Raw genomic sequence first — 16,405 nt, forward strand, 5'->3', positions numbered from 1 at the left:
ACAGATTAGTGAATGTGAAGCTGTGATTGTTTTTAACATCACCCAGGGTGGAGTGGTAGGGGTAGTGCAGCAACACCTGATGCCATGTGTGATGCTGGGGGGGGTATAGGGAGGTCCCGCTATTGAGTTCTCCCATGGGCCACAGAGGGAGGTGAACCCGGGATTGCTGAACCTGCACGAGAAGCTCCATTATGTCCTGGTGCATCTCCCTCTTACTCCTACAGGGACTCCTGGACCTCTCTCTATTCCACTCTTTCCTTCTCCAGGCTGTCTATAATGTTCATCCTCCGGACCAGGCCCTGTGCTCATGATCTGATATAGGACCTTACTGGCTCAGGCGTTCCATGAGCATGGGGTGTGTGGGGTGTAGGGGGAAGAGACCCTGAAGTCTGCAGTGGCAGCAACTGCCAATAAAACACACAGAGGTACCACTGTCAGTGTATTCACTATGGAAAGTGAAATTTAAGATGCCAAACTAATTCTCTTTGGGATTGCTTGTGCACGACACTAGTCACAGCACCAGCCATAGTAAGTATGGCCCACTGGGTGTTGGGGAAATGAGGAGGGAATTGCTCAATTGCATGAAGTATAGGGCAATGACACTGAATACAGGCACTATTTTCCACAGGCAGTGGTGATTTTCACTGATATCTCACTCCTGAGGGTAACAAAGGCAGAGAGAACTGCTGGCATCCCAAAGTTGCCATGGGCCATATGCTGCTAGCCTGCATATTGCAATGGTGCCTGCTGAAGTCATCGCTGAGTGGTATGAGCAAGTGTCCTACCACAGAGGAAGAAATAAGGCAGCCCTTCACAGAAACCTTTGGGAGAGGACTGCAGAGTACCTCCATGAAAGTTTCATCGAGATCTCTCAAGAGGATTCCAGGGACATCCCAGTGCACATAAATAAATTGCTCTGCATACCCCCCTCCCAACACCCACATAAATGAAAAGCTGATAATACCTCAATCTCTCTTGATTGCACCATTACCTCTTCTAGCACAAGTAAAGTAATGAAAAGTCAAAAGATGTGTCCTACTTACTTAGGGGGTATCATACCTGTAGCTATTTATCTACCTGAGGTTCTTTTCCCTCCACTGGACTCACCTGTGCTTGACTGGCAGACCTGACTAGACTGCAGTGGAGTCAAAAAAACAGGCCCCGACTCCCTGACCAGATGGATGCCCCCCATATCACCTGATCCCCATATTTCTCTTCCTCATCTACTACCTTCTCATCCTCACTGTTCATGGCAGGGGCCTCAGACTTGGGCTACTTAGAGTATCCATGGTGCTGTGCAGAGGTGTTTCCCCATTGAATAGGGCATAGAGCTCTTCGTAAAAGCGGCAAGTGTGCGGCATGGCACTGGATTGATTGTGCCGCAGCTCCCTGGTTCTCACACAGCACTGCTGCTGGTCCCGTCATAGCTTTTATGCTGCATCCCCATAGCAATCTGCTGACAGATGTTGACGTTTCTCTGGCTGATTCAGAGCTGTGCCTACATAGCCTCTTCTTCCCACATGCTCAGGTGATCCAATATCGCCAGTCTACTCCAACTTGGAGTGTGGCCAGCATGGTTAGCTGGGCAGTTGCACTCAACAACAGAGAGCTGCTAGATATGCTCGCCAAGCCAGGCAATCAGGAAAAGGATTTTCAAAAATTCATGGGGTTTTAAGGGGAGGAGTGGAATTCACAATGGGCAATGGAATTCACAATGGCGACCACAACAGTCAGTGTGGAGCATTATGGGACAGCTGTTGGAGGAAATTTAGGGTCAACATAAATAATGCAGTGTCTACATACACATTGCATCAGCCTAAGTACATCAACCATAGCTCTGCACCGCTTTGAGAGGTGGTGTTACTATGTCAGAATAACAGGGTGTTTACAGCGGTAGGAGATCAATTTCAGTGCAGATATGTGTACAAGTAGGTCACGGTAAGCTGCCTTGTATTGACATAACTTTGTAGTATAGACCAGGCCTTGGTCTGCAAATGGAATAGGAATGACTATCTTGGCTTATAGCCATTATTCTGTTAGCAAGGAGCGAACATAAGACATTAGATCCACTGAGAACAGCTTCCTCCAAACTTCCAATTCCTCCAGACTTCCAGTCAAAAGGGTGACAAGCACAAATTACCTTATATCTGCTATGAAAGGTTTAATTTTCCATAGGAATAAAAGGTTGACTTTATTATTTTATCTATTAACTTTCTTTACCATTTATTAACTAAATTTTATCCTTAGATATCTGGAGTTTAAAGAGATCACTGTCAAGATATAGTGATTTTTTAAAAATCAATACTGTTTTAAACGACAATTTGAACATTATTAGATATGGAAGCATTTATCCCCCATTACATGTCTATGACGGGATGGATTAGGCCCTCTGCTGGAGGTCCTTGCCATACTAGTCCCAGAAAACTGCAGGGAGCAGCCAATCAGGGCTCAAGTGGGCCCTATAAAAAGCAGTGCCAGAGACAAGTGGTTCCTTGCTGGAGCTAGAGGAGTGCAGGTAGTGCTCCTGGCTAGCCAAAGGGACCTCCAGTACAATGGACAGCTCAGTACTAGTAGGGTCTACAGGAATGAGGAAGAACTCCTGGCTGCCTGCTGGTCCTGAATTTAGAAGGGCCTGAGCTAAAGGCAAGGTGTCAATCAAGGCTGGGGCCAAGGGGAAGTGGCCCAGGGAACTGAAAGCAGTTTTGCTAAAGGGACACGGCAGAGCGTAGCTGCTATTCTTAGGGTCCCTGGGCTGGGATCCAGAATAGTGGGTGAGCCCGGGTCCCCCCCCCCCCCCCACCCACAGGCCAGTGGGTAAGGAGCTACAATTGGACAGCAGTTAACCCCCAGAAGTGGATTGAACTGTCAGGAGGCAGCTGGAAAGTTGGGGCCAGAACAAACCAAGAGGGTAAAACCAATTGCCTCCAGGGAGGAAGCGTTGGGGGTACAGCCCAATACCAGGGCTGGGACTGGTTTAAAAACTGCAGACACACCCGACCGGAAGGGGGCACTCATGAGAGGTGGGTGCCACGCTGTTACAACATGTATTGTGTTAATGCAAGATACCAAATATTGAATTTTAGTTTAAGTGGCACTGAATTATGTTTTGGGAAAATGCCCCTGCATATAATAAATAGTAGATGGACATTACAAACATTAAGTAAATAAAGGACAGGGCAACTGTTGGGTATGCTAACTTTGACATTTAAAATCTTTTCAAAAATAGAACAATCCTTCAAGTTCTATTGCTGCTATGACAAAAACAAACTGTAAAAGCCAGGAAATGCAAAGATAGAGTCCATTAATAAATTCTGAGTGGTGTGAACTCAGATGACCCCAAGCCATTTCAATAAAGTTTCCAATTTCCTTTAGGTAGTGCAAGGATATACACTCTCTGGCGCACAAAAAAATATTTAAAACAAATGCATTAAAAAGGGACATCAACTTACAAGCCATACTTCTTATATGTTCTTTTTGCCTGCTGTTACTGATGGCACCTGGAGATCATTATAATTGAAAGATAAGGAAAAAAAAATCAGTTGGTTTACTTTTTCCATTTGAGAACGCTTTGTATATATAATCTGTTTCACTAACTTGACTATACAGGGGAATCCACTCGGCATAAAGTTTGTGTGTTTTTTAAACAGCATCCATCACAATTCATTCTGGAACATCTTGAAGCATTCAGGTATGACAATAAAAAGTTATCAAGATGCAGCATGAACAGTTTCAAGTAAATGGGGACTTGTCCGAATGATTTAACAGACACTGGTGTCTCACAGGGATGCATTCTCTCACCTCTATTTGGCATTGCCTTTGACTTCGTTATGAGGAAAAGTTGTAACACAGATATCACAAGGCTAGCAGTACACTAGAACTCTTAGAAGAAATTACGTCATCAGCAAAACCTAAGTGACAGCTCAATCAACATGAAAGCAAAGACTAAAAGACTGTACATGCAAAAAAGTCTGGGTCAATCAGTTATGAAAAATCAAATATAATAAGTACCCTAGAAACGCTCATCTCAAGCATTTTGCTAAAAGATAAAGGATACAAGAGGTGGGTCAATTCACATATCTTGGCAGTAACATGCAAGCCAACAGAGATATCCAGAAGGAAATCATGTCACAAACTGGCAAAGATGTAGTGGCATTCATCAGCTTAAACAAGATTTGGTTATAGCAATTCTACAATTTGAAGACCAACTAAAAATCTTCATCTTACATATTAATTCCAGTTCAAGGTATAGATGTGAAAGCTGGATCCAAATGCCTCAGAAACACATTAGGTGGTTAAACAGAAATGAATGTACAACTAACGCTGAGATTTGTTACAGTTCAACAACTTATCTCCAAAATTATCCAAAAAATGAGGGAAATATCTGCGTTAAGAATGAAGCAGGAGCATCTGCTACCGCAGGCATGCCATTGGGCAGCTGGAGCAACATAAAGGGATCAATCTAAAGAATACCTCTGTCAAACAGTACAAAGGGAAAATGTTTGGGACTTAACAGAGGACATGCAAAGAGTGGCCCAGGATAGACAAGGATGGCGGAGTCTTGTTTGTACCTTAAGCGATGACTGACAGCTCAGGAAGGATTCAGATTGTTGCATTTATGTTTTGAACATAGGTTACCATGTTGGAGGCTCAATAATGTAATGCAACAGTGTAATTCGTTTTTAATTAAGAAAATTTCTCTTCACTTAAAAAACCCCACACTAAATTAATTTTATTTATTAATATTTCTTTAATTTATGAAATGTAATGGTTTGGTGTTTTTAGGGCAAGTGCACTCTGAATATTGGATAAATGGTAACAGCTAGTATGTCTGCTTCAGCCAGATGTCAGATTTAAATAAATACTAAAATAAAATATGAAAAATAGGTTCATCTGAGAACAGTCACTCAGAGGGATAGCAGAAATTCCTACCAGCCCCTAACTATAAACACTAAAATCTCACTTGTAAAGAGGAGATTAAAAAACAGAAAGTTCACTGTTCTTAAATTATACTGCTTACTATGTAGTTATCAAATACGTCAACACCAGAAATTCTGTACACAGAATATCCTATACTTATATATTCCTGCAATAGTGTACTTATTCAACATTCATGCCTTCATATCAATGAGAAAAAAAAAATTGAAACCAGAAGTGATAATCGTACTCAAAGTGGACAAAAATTTACTTTATTTAAATCAAGTTTTTAAAATACAGTACATTTTTCTTTTTAAAAATAAGAATATTTAAAATTAAATTTGAAATGACGACAAACTATATTAAGGCCTAAAGTTACTAAAATCTATCAATCATTTAAATTAAATAAAAAAATTTTTCAAGCAGTACAAATTTGCTGCTGAAGTTTTAAAGAAAGTCAAACCATAGTGAAAGTCACTGGCTAAACACCTGGAACCAGAGTATGTTAAAGTGCTAAACCAGCTTTTGACAGCAGTAGCCTCTTCTGCAGGTACAGAGAGAATATTTTCTTCATTTCAGATTATTCAGCTAATGCAATGTAATGACTAGTTCATCCAAAATTGAAAAACTGACTGGAAGCTGAAAAAGCAGAAAAGCTTGTTTTTCTCTACCAATATATGAATAAAAATGAGGTGTGACAGGATGAGATCTATTACTCTAAAATTCTGAAGGAAATGGTGATCAGAAATAATCGGTTCAATTCATTAGCCACAGATACTACTTTGTCTAAATCAGTTTAAAATGTAAAACATGTTTTCATAACTTTTCTTTATTCAAATATTTAAAAAATAAAATACTATTTTTGTGCATTTAATTGAATTCCAATTTCCACCCCCAAAGCAACTTAACATAAATAGCAAAAAAAAAAAAATCTAGTAAATAAGAAAAGCATCATTCTCCATTTTCTATCATAATAATCCAAATAAATGTATGTTGAGCTATATAAATTGCTTAAACAAATGTGGATTGGTATAGTAACTCCTCCTGATCAGCAAAAAGTAAGGTCTATATTTAGTTAGAAATCAAAGAGAATCAACCTTTCTTTAGGAAAATAACTAAGTAGTACAAAGGCAAAACAAGATTAAAATAATTTCTTTATATCAAGATTTCCTGCTTGCTAATTTAAATCATGATTAAAAACTGAATAAATCCAGCCACCCTGATATGGTGTTAATTATAACAGTAGTCATTCAGCTGATATCAGACACTAATAGAGTGATTCTCAACTTTTTCCATACCATCACACCTTTTTCCAACTACAATAGAACCTCAGAGTTACGAACTGACCAGTCAACCACACACCTCATTTGGAACATAAGTACGCAATCAGGCAGGAGCAGAGAGGAGGAAAAAAACCAAAAATGCAAATACAGTATAATACTGTGTTAAATGTAAATTGCTTAAGAAATAAAAGGAAAGTTTAAAAAATCTGAAAGGTAAGGAAACTGTTTCTGTGCTGGTTTCATTTAAATTCAGAGGGTTTAAAAGCAACATTTATCTTCTGCACAGTAAAGTTTCAAAGCTATATTAAGGCCACGTTCAGTTGTAAACTTTTGAAAGAATAACCATAACGTTTTGTTCCGAAGTTACAAACATTTCAGAACTACTAACAATCTCCATTCCCAAGGTGTTCGTAACTCTGAGGTTCTACTGTAGCTGGGTATCTACCCAAGAACCTCCTCTCATTTATCAACAGGACAAAGTAGAAAGAAAGAGTAGCTGTAATTCCCTTGACATTTGTTCATAACCCAATGTTGAAAACCCATGAACTCATATTTTTTGGAGCCAAATATTAAGGTTTCTCTTGTTGACCACCATACAAAACATAATGAAAGCAATTACACATATCTATATGACCTTGGCAAGTACAATGCATAGGAACACTACCCTTCTCTTGGGCTTTTGTAACCTTTCTTCCATCAGAAAGAAATACCACTGAGTGTTATCCATACTGACTGATGTTATATACATGTCAGTACCGCTAAATTCCCTTTTTGGGCACCCTGCTGCATTCTCAATTAAATTCAAACTCTTCCCAGCTTACTCCTTCTTACCACTGTCATTTTCTCATACTTGCCTCTCTACCATCTTTCATGCTGCCTGTATACTTAGAGCCATTGCAAAAAAAAGGTGACTTTCTGCTTGTTTTTTACCTTAGAAATATCTGGAGCATCAAGTCTAGTGTTCCCTAGTTTTGCTGGAGGACTTCTTTGGGAAGGATATTGTCAGTGATGTGTATGGTGAGTTCAGACACCTTGAGTCAACAGGTTGCATGTAAAATCGTTAACAAACACATCCTCTTTCACCAAAGTGTTCATAAGGCATAGGAACTAATCAAGGTCATGTCAGATTAAAAGTCTTTTCCCCTTCAACTGTTCATCTTTAAGTCTCTTGTGATCTTTAACTTTCATTATTTTTTCATCTTCCAAAAAGCCTTGTCTACTCTAGAAAAATTACCTATTGCTGACAATGGATGCAGTTGAACTGGTGCTGAGTACTGTTTAACTGCAAATACAGACCTGGGTTTTGAAACACTGCTGAACATGTTTTGTTACTGACACTTGCCAATGGGTAATTTTTCTAGTGTAGGCAATGCCCTAAAGAGTCTTCCATGATACACACAACCTGAAGGAAAAAAAAAAAAAAAAGCAAGCCCAAAACAGTTTTTACTTAGAAAAAACATTTGTGTCTTCCAAATTCATAAAGCAGCAAAATACACCACAACCCCAGTGTTTGTTTGGTCCACCCCCCTCAGGCCTTTAAAGGTCACTGTATCCATTTACCAGTCTATTACCTCTCATTAACATACTAACCCACAACGGAGATAATGAGACTGAGTGTAAAGCAACTCAGGTTGTTACCATCTTAGAAGATTTTTTCACTGGAACAAGCTACACAGTTGTGATGAGATATTACATCCGTATGTGGGGCTGGAACGAGCCTCCAAAATGTGTTTTAGGACTTGTGTACAACACTAAAGAACCCATTTTATCAGAAGCAAGAAAAGAAATACTAGCATTACAAAGAGGGGAACTTAGAAGATACTGAAGTGGACACATTCCATTGTGACAACCTGTTCTGTTTTGGATTTGCAATGTTCCCCCAGATCTTTTTTTCAGAATGTTCTTCACAGTAATTCCACCATCCTCTCTCCACCCTTGTTTTCTTCCTTGTCTCCTCTCTTCTTTACTTCTCATATCCATGCTGTTGTTCACCTTGACACAGCTCCCTCTCAGTAGCTCCAAAATCCAACTTTCTTTTCATTCCTGCTTCCAAAACCCTTGGTAATCTCTTGCCTACATTACAGCAACCTCCTTGATAATCTCTTGCCTAGATTATAATTATCTTTCTCTCTGGCTGGCCTGACTTTAACTTTGCACTCTTCCATCCTATCCAAAATGCAGACACCAAATTTATCTGCTTCTCTCTTTCCCACCACCCTCATCCTCCTCCTTGATCAAACTCCTCATTCCCACCGTAAACACTGCACACAGCTGTTCCCCTTCCTCACATAATTTAGAGTCCATCACTCTTCTGATGGCAACCTACATTTCACTAATTCCACTTTCCTTAAAGGTGACCTGTAAAAGGAGAAACACATTGGGTTTGTACCCTGTTTGCTTCCTTATGATGAAGGACTGACAGGTTCTCCACACCATAAATGGTGTACAGAAAATAATTAAGGAAGTGTTATTTACCCCTTCACATAATTTCATTGGTGACCCTAGTTCTTATGTTAATAGGCAGTAGGTTTAAAACAAACATAAGGAAATACTTCTTCACACAATTTATAGTAAACCTGTGGATTATTGCCAGGGGACGTTATGAAGGCCAAAAGTACAACTGGGTTAAAAAAAAATTAGATATCTATGGACTTGTCCTCCATGAACTTAGCTATTAGCCAGGATGGTTAGACAGACAGCGCCATACTCTCAGTGTCCCTAAACTTGGATTGGATAACAGGGGGTGGATCACTCAAAAAAGTGCCCTGTTCTGTTCCACCATTTGAAGCATCTGGCACCACCACTGTCAGAAGATAGGATACTGGACTAGATGGATCATTGATCTGACCCAGCGTTGCCATTCTTATGTATCAGCTAACATCATAAAGCAACAACAAATGCACAAACACATTTGTTTTTCTTTTGCGGGTCATATACTTCTCTTCTTCAGCTTTCTCCTACCTGCATCTCCAAACTTTCTTCCATGAGACCTCCTATGCCTACAGTAGTGTCCTCTAGAACCCTCACAAGTAATACTCCTTTACTTTTACAACCCTTCCCAAGTCTTTCTAGACACACATCCCCTAGTACCTAAGCAACTCGCAGGCACTGATTAATTTATCCTTACACCGTCCCTATAAGATAGGAAAGTGCTATCACCATTCTTTATAGATAAGATACATAGCCTCTAAGTGATTTATTCAAGGTGAGATAGGAAGCCTGTGGCAGAGCCAGAAAGTACCTTGAATCCCAATACAGTGCCTTAACCAAAGGCAAACGTTCCTCCACTTCTTTCCATAGTCTGCCCCACAGTTTTCTCATGCCACCCTCATGGAATTAGACTAAACACTGTACAAAAACAAGTAATCCCAGAACTTTACTTTCCATAAACCTCCTGGTGCCGTATCTGAGACCATCTCTCTGAGACTCAGACTTCACTGAGATGTAGTCTCCCTAAAGCGCCTGGTACACACACAAGTGAAACAATCAAACACCCAAGTTCATGGAGAATGAACATACAAGAGCTCCCCCACCACACACGTTCCCCTACATCTGTGTGGTTACCCCCACCCCACGCACACTCCCCCTCCCCCTCTATGTCTCCCCACCACCCTAGGCCTGGACGCACCCGCTCACACACTCGCCCCCCTCTCTCCCTGTATCCATGTTGGTATCGAACTCACCCCCACTACCACACACGCACCCTCTCTCCCCCGTACCTGTCCATGGTCTGCTGCAGCGCCAAGCCCGCCTGGTCCGACATATTCTCCGGGTGCGGGGGCCCCGGAGGCCCCGCTGCAGCAGCGATATCAGGAGGAGCCGGCCCAATACCGGGCCCGAAGCCTGTCACGAGCGCAGGGGATACGGGGAGCTCCTCCCGCAGCAGGCAGGGCACAGGACAGGCCGCTAAGGCGAGACGGGCCCTGGGTGACTCCTATGAGGTCCGGGCCGCAGGCTCCATACGCTGCGCGGACTGAGCAAGCGGAAAGGGGGGCGGCACCTCTGTGAGGTAAGAGCCAGGCCGCCCGCCCCCTCGCGTCAGAGCGCTGGGGCAGGGGGGCGAGCGGCGAGCGGCGCACCATGGGAGATGTAGTCCCCGCGCCTGCCGCTACTGAGGGGATTTAAAGGCCCCCAGGGCGCGCGCTGCGGCTGCTGCTACCGTTCCCCGGTGTCGAGTGCGGGGCAGGTGGGCGCCGCCTTCGGAGGGGGACGCGGCGGGATGGGCGCCCTTGCTGTGGAAAGGTCAGCACCCTGTCCCCTCGCCTTCCCCGCGGGGTCGCTCTCTTGCTAGCGCCTCCCTCCTCCCTTCCCTGAGGGCCTGTAGGCGGGGAGGGGGAGAAGAGCCTTTCGCTCGCTCCCCTCTCAGTAAAGTGGCTGCTCTGTCACATTCTCCTAGTGGGGCCCGTGTATCGCGCTCCGGGGCAGCGTGGGGCCACTGTGGGGAGTAGATTATACCCTCCCCCAAGTACTTTATTGTAAACCTGCAGCCCCGCCCTGTCTCCCCTTCCTGGGGACATAGGAGTGTCCTCTCCGCCCCCCGTGCGACATAAACAGGGGCTGCTATTTAGTGTCTGGACCTCCAACGCGGCTTTTGCCCCCCGCGAGATCCCCTTTCAGAAGAAAGGGGTCTCGGGTAAATCGTGAGTAAGCGAGAAAGGGAGTCGGGCTGAGTACCTGACTTTTAGTTTAACAGGCTGCTGAGGCGGGTGGTAATTGACATGATTCAAGTGAAATTACTAAATACTTGTTTCCTTATGGGGAGTTATTGCCAAAAACAAATAAACACACGCACCCTTTGTTAATTTCCCCTCATACTTCAGTAGAGCCTTGCACTTAAAAGTCCTCATTAAGGATATCCCTAAGTAAATAACTGAAGTGGCGCTTAGGCAGCAAAACTCACCTCCCCTAGCTGTACTATGAGGCACAAGGGAGATACCCAAAAGGAATCTGGGAATAGTGTGAATTTTCTTGTTTTAGCTTGTAGGTACACTTTCTCATGGAGAAAAAATAACTCCTTTCTAAAAAGTCATCCTTGCGTAATGTAATGTACATATTTCTCTAGATGAAGCTGTGATGCCATCTCTACATCTACCAAATCTCTCCATTCTTCTTTCCTTATTGTCCTTCACTCTCAACTCTCACTTCTGTACTGATGTATGAAGATCCTACATTGTGTCACTTTGGCTTAGGGTGACCATACATCCTGATATTAACGGTTTGGTCTTATATAAGCAAACTATTGCTACCCCCTGAAAAAGAAAGGGTCACGATTTTTCACACTTGCTATCTGATCACCCTACTTTGGCCATGGAAAGGTTGATGCCATACTTTCCATGGTGTTTGTCAGAGATGGTTAATAAAGAGCAGTTTGAGGTGTTTTCACCTTTAGAATACCTATAGAGAATATCCCTGCAACCTAAGTCTTGTTAGACAAGGAATGACCAATAGTGATTGGTACCTGGTCCACATGATTGTCTTGTTGTTTTGTGGCTATAATATACAGTAATAGGGTGTAGCATAGGCACCGACTCCTTGGGTGCTCTGGGGCTGGAGCCACCCATGGGGAAAAATTAGTGGGTGGTCTGCACCCACTGGCAGCCAAGCTCCCCCGCACCTCGCCTCCTCCCCTGGGTGCACCATGTCCCTGCTCCTCTACCTACCTCCCAGCGCTTCCCACCTTGCTGCCGCCAATTGGAGGGAGGGGGAGAAGCGAGAATGTGATGCGCTCAGGGGAGGAGGTGGGGCCAGGAGAGGGATTTGGGGAAGGAGTTGGAATAGGGGCAGGGAGGGGGCAGAGTTGGGGCAGCAACTTTGGGGAAGGGGTTGGAAGGGGGGCGGGGCAGGAGTGGAGTCGGGGCAGGGCTGGAGGCAGAGGGGGGGAGCAGAAGTCGGCGCCTCTTGGGTGTAGTGTCTTAATATATTACCAAATCACTTCTAAAACTGTAAATTTACAACTACACCACCATGCAGGCACTTCTGGGAGTCAAAATGGCAAGTTCTTGGTAGGAATTGGACACTGCACGGCTGGGGAGAGGAGGGATAGTTAATTTTATTTAATCTTTTATTGTGCTTATCACAAACTCTAAGAGCATAATAGTTTTAGTAAGCCTAAAGTTTAACTAATACATAAATTAGAGGTTTCAGAGTAGCAGCCGTGTTAGTCTGTATTCGCAAAAAGAAAAGGAGTACTTGTGGCACCTTAGAGACTAACAAATTTATTAGAGCATAAGCTTTCGTGAGCTACAGCTCACTTCATCGGATGCATTTGGTGGAAAAAACAGAGGAGAGATTTATATACACACACATGTTTGTTTCATGTTCTCTGTGTGTGTGTATATAAATCTCTCCTCTGTTTTTTCCACCAAATGCATCCGATGAAGTGAGCTGTAGCTCACGAAAGCTTATGCTCTAATAAATTTGTTAGTCTCTAAGGTGCCACAAGTACTCCTTTTCTTTTTACATAAATTAGAGATAAAGATAAAAGCTCCTGAGCAGCATCCCAGCCATATCATAAGTTCTTTCATATTGTGGGCTTCTTTATATAATATATTTACATAGCTCTGTCTCCTACAAATGTAGCTAAGGATGCTAGGGTGCAGGTCAAAGGCCAACACACTATCAATTGTATTATCTCGTTAATTTTAGCAAGTGTTATTACCACAGAACTAGAAGTTAAAATAAACAATAATATTAATTTAAATTTAATTTTAAAATATTAAAGTTCTAGCTGTAGTACATATTGATATTGTTTAAGGCTATGATCCTGCAAACATTTAAAGTACTTGCATAACTTTACTCATGTCAGTTGTCTTTTTAACTTCAGTGGACATGTTTCACTAATAAAGTTACACATGTATTTAAATGTTTACAGGCTCAGGAGCCAAGTTTTCCCACACGGTTCTGTTAATGTCAATAAAATATTACTGAAATGATATACATGAAAAGTGTTTCCACATCAGTCCTATCAGCCACTGCCTTGTTAATGTAGTCCATAAATCTAGCCTAGTAGGATAAGTCTGAAAACAATTTTGTAAGGCCCACACATTAATGTAAATAGCTTCTGTCTGCATTGATCACTTCATAGTGCACAGAACAGGCCTTTTTGAGAAGGGTCTATAAGCTGATTCTTTGGTGTCTCCCAAACTAAACACATCTATTTTATGTAAAAAGGAGATCTTTAGGTTATCACCAACTGCCTGTACTATGGTCTGTTTATATTTGTCAACAAATACCTTAAATAAGTTTCTCTAAGCCTGAGGCTCCCTTTTATCTGAAGGTTTTGTATGCACCCTACTGAATTTTAGGTTGCATCTTTTCTTCCAGTAAATTCACTATGGAATCTAAAGTAGCTATCAATATTTATAGAAGAGTTCAGAACAGATGTCTTATCACTTTCTCCCAAGTTTACACATATTAGATATCTGTTACAGAAGTATGATCAAACGAGGATAAATAAACTTACCAAAAAGTTCTCTGTTAAGATTTTGTACTAGCACCTATCATTCTAGAAATTGAATGGCATAGCAAAGGTCCTAGTGGACTTTGTGGAGTCTTTGACTCTTTTCCCTTCCTGGCTATAGGAAATTCTGATGGGGTTTTTGATGATGTGGGGTTTGTTTGTTTGTTTGTTTGTGTCTGGTGGTAATCGTTGTAAATGTCATTCTGGCTACGAAAAGCTTTATCAAAGAGCAAGGTATTAATAGATTATAAGGCCTGTGAAGGAACAATTGTTTTAGGGATGTGATTTTTTTTTTTTAAATGGTACAAGCCCTAATGCATATGTAGTTACACTGGTGTAAAGGTATCTTGTACTGATATAGCTTATTCACCTTCCTGTAGGGGAATAGCTATACTGGTATAAAGCACTTTTAAATCAATATAACTTCATCCACACTAGGGGGATTATATGATGTGAAGTTAATTTATAGCTCTATGTTATAGTTAAGGCAATACAACTTTCTAGTAGTTACAGTTTTCCCTCTTTCCTTTTTCTTCTCTTTGAAAAATAGCAACACCTTCCTCACGAGCTTTCTATATTATATGCCATTCAATATACATACCACCTCTCTGTGTGTGTGTGTGTGTGTGTGTGTGTGTGTGTGTGTATATATATTTGAATATATAAAATTTAATTTGTGATGTATATATTGAAAGTCTGCAAGCATATTTTGTATCAGATTTAAGGTTGTTGGAAGGAACTTGCACAAGTCAGTATTTCAGTGAATGGTATGTGTGAACAGTAAGAACAGAATATTTATATAAATTGTCTTTACTAATCTCTTTTAAATACTTATTTATTTAATGGTCAAGTTGTAGTTGTGTTTTTCATAAGAGTTTTATATTATGTCAGTTGTCTGAACTTAAAGTTAACACATTTTAATGGGAGAATGTCCTTGAGGTTTTTTTGTTTGTTTTTTTTAAAGAAGAAAACATTAACAGTCTTGAAAGTTCTTTAATTATTTGGCATAGGAAATTACTTGAGTGCATAGTTTTCTGCAATGCCAGGCTCCTCGGAGTTCATGTTAATAAAAAAAAAAACAACAAAAAATTCTGCACCAGATTAATATATTTCTCTACAGCTCTTTCCAAGCATCTGACATGAATTTTTACAATCTTCTGCTTCAATAAATGGGCAGAGGATAGGTAAACTGTCTTACCTCAGCCAAGTTTGAGAGGAAGTACAAGGAAAACTGCTCATAGCATAGCCCCTGATCTTGCAAATGTATCTGTGTTTGGACTTCTGCACTTGCATGGAGGTCATTGACTTCAATGGATCTCTGAATGGGAACAAGTGTCCACCTTGGCGGATGCATTTGCAGAATTGGAGTCTAAATCCGTGGAGCATTTTATGTGTTTAAAATTTAACACTTCATTGACTCAGTTCAGAGCAGGTTTCCTTGCATATATTCAACATGTCAAGGAGCTGAATAGGGTAAAGATTACTTCATACTCTTCAGAGCTTTCCAGAGTTGAGGGTCTATATGGGCTGCCTCTCAATTGTTTTCATAAATATTTTCTCTGTTGCCTTTTCTAACATTAACAAAAGCTGTTTCAAAAAATAATTCTCATAACTTTTTATTGGAAAAAAATTATCTATGCTTGAAATTTTGTTTAACTCTGTTTACCTACAGATTTAAATGTAGAAGCAAAGCCATGAATAAGGAGTGAAAAACATTAAGATTTTTTTACATTTCAGAAAGGAGTAATTTTTAACTCCTAAAATACTAAACACATTTACTTGTCGTTGTACCTAATACAATAATTAAAACTCCACTTGAAAAAGCTCAGTGTAACCTTAATGATGGCTCTGTTAACAACACATTCATAATGAAGTCCAGTATAATATCTGAGAATGGTATAATATTATAGAGACAAAACAGATGACATAGCAGAACTTCAATAGGGGTAAATCATGCCATGTAAACACCTTAAGTTTTATTTGAAAGAGGAACGCTGGAAGGAGCAATGACGACTCAAATTTGGTCTAAAATTCAGTTTTACTGAAAACAAGCTTTTAGTGCAAAAAAAAAAAAAATTTAGGAGGTCACCAAAATATCAGTTACATGGGAACAATTTTTAACAGGGAGCAGAGCAGGGCTAAATTAAAAATGGTGACCTACAGGTAAGACCGTAGTTCCGTAGCAATATCCTTAGATAGCATTCAGTACCCTGGTAATTCAAATGTTACACCTTCAAGAATGAAGCTTGCTGTCAATTGTTTAACAAATATTTGTGAGACTGTAGAGGAATGCTTGGTATTAGAATTCCTGGGTTCGCATCATGATCTGGGTGCCGTATGTGGTCTAGTGGTTAGAGCAATGGTTACAGTCCAGTTAGTCAAGCACATAGATTTGATTCATTCCTTCAGAAAGGCAGCAGAACAAGACCTGAGACCTGGGTTCGCAACTCAGTCTTGATGTGATTTGTGCAACTTCTCAATTACCTTATTTGAAAAATTAGGGAACTTTTAGTTGCCCAGCTTTTAGGGTAGAGATATGAGGTCATCATAGTAGTAAGCCTTGTGAACAGCACTCAGAAGAAAAGGTGAAACCAGAACCCATGATCACCTGATTCTCAGGCTCAGCTGAAGTCTTTGAGGAAGGGATCTACCTTGTTTTGTCACTTGAATTGTGGGCAGATGTGACAAGGCCGCCTAAAGCCTGCATTCTGAGATGCACAACACTTGACAGTGTGTATATTACTACATT

The 16,405-nt window shown here is 41.0% G+C and overlaps 2 protein-coding genes across 9 annotated transcripts in view; one reads left to right on the forward strand and one right to left on the reverse strand.

The window, feature by feature from the left end:
* Positions 1-10,171, reverse strand: part of MARCHF5 (membrane associated ring-CH-type finger 5) — an 80,754-nt gene extending 70,583 nt beyond the window's left edge. Inside the window, exon 1 of the mRNA XM_038410936.2 lies at positions 9,917-10,171. Within this exon, the coding sequence (XP_038266864.1) occupies positions 9,917-9,960 (44 nt within the window). The 5' untranslated portion in view covers positions 9,961-10,171. The remainder of the gene's footprint in view (positions 1-9,916) is intronic.
* A 91-nt stretch (positions 10,172-10,262) lies between these two features.
* The window catches only part of CPEB3 (cytoplasmic polyadenylation element binding protein 3), a 187,054-nt gene continuing 180,911 nt past the window's right edge, over positions 10,263-16,405 (forward strand). For 6 of the 8 annotated variants that reach the window (XM_038410924.2, XM_038410928.2, XM_043519729.1 and 3 more), the window contains exon 1: positions 10,302-10,439. The gene's annotated coding sequence lies outside the window, so the exon portion shown is untranslated. Of the gene's footprint in view, positions 10,440-16,405 lie in introns of all 8 variants that reach the window. The other 2 variants (XM_043519725.1, XM_043519728.1) reach the window with 1 other exon arrangement.

This window comes from Dermochelys coriacea, chromosome 7 (assembly GCF_009764565.3).
Source record: "Dermochelys coriacea isolate rDerCor1 chromosome 7, rDerCor1.pri.v4, whole genome shotgun sequence".
NCBI classification, from domain to species: domain Eukaryota; kingdom Metazoa; phylum Chordata; order Testudines; family Dermochelyidae; genus Dermochelys; species Dermochelys coriacea.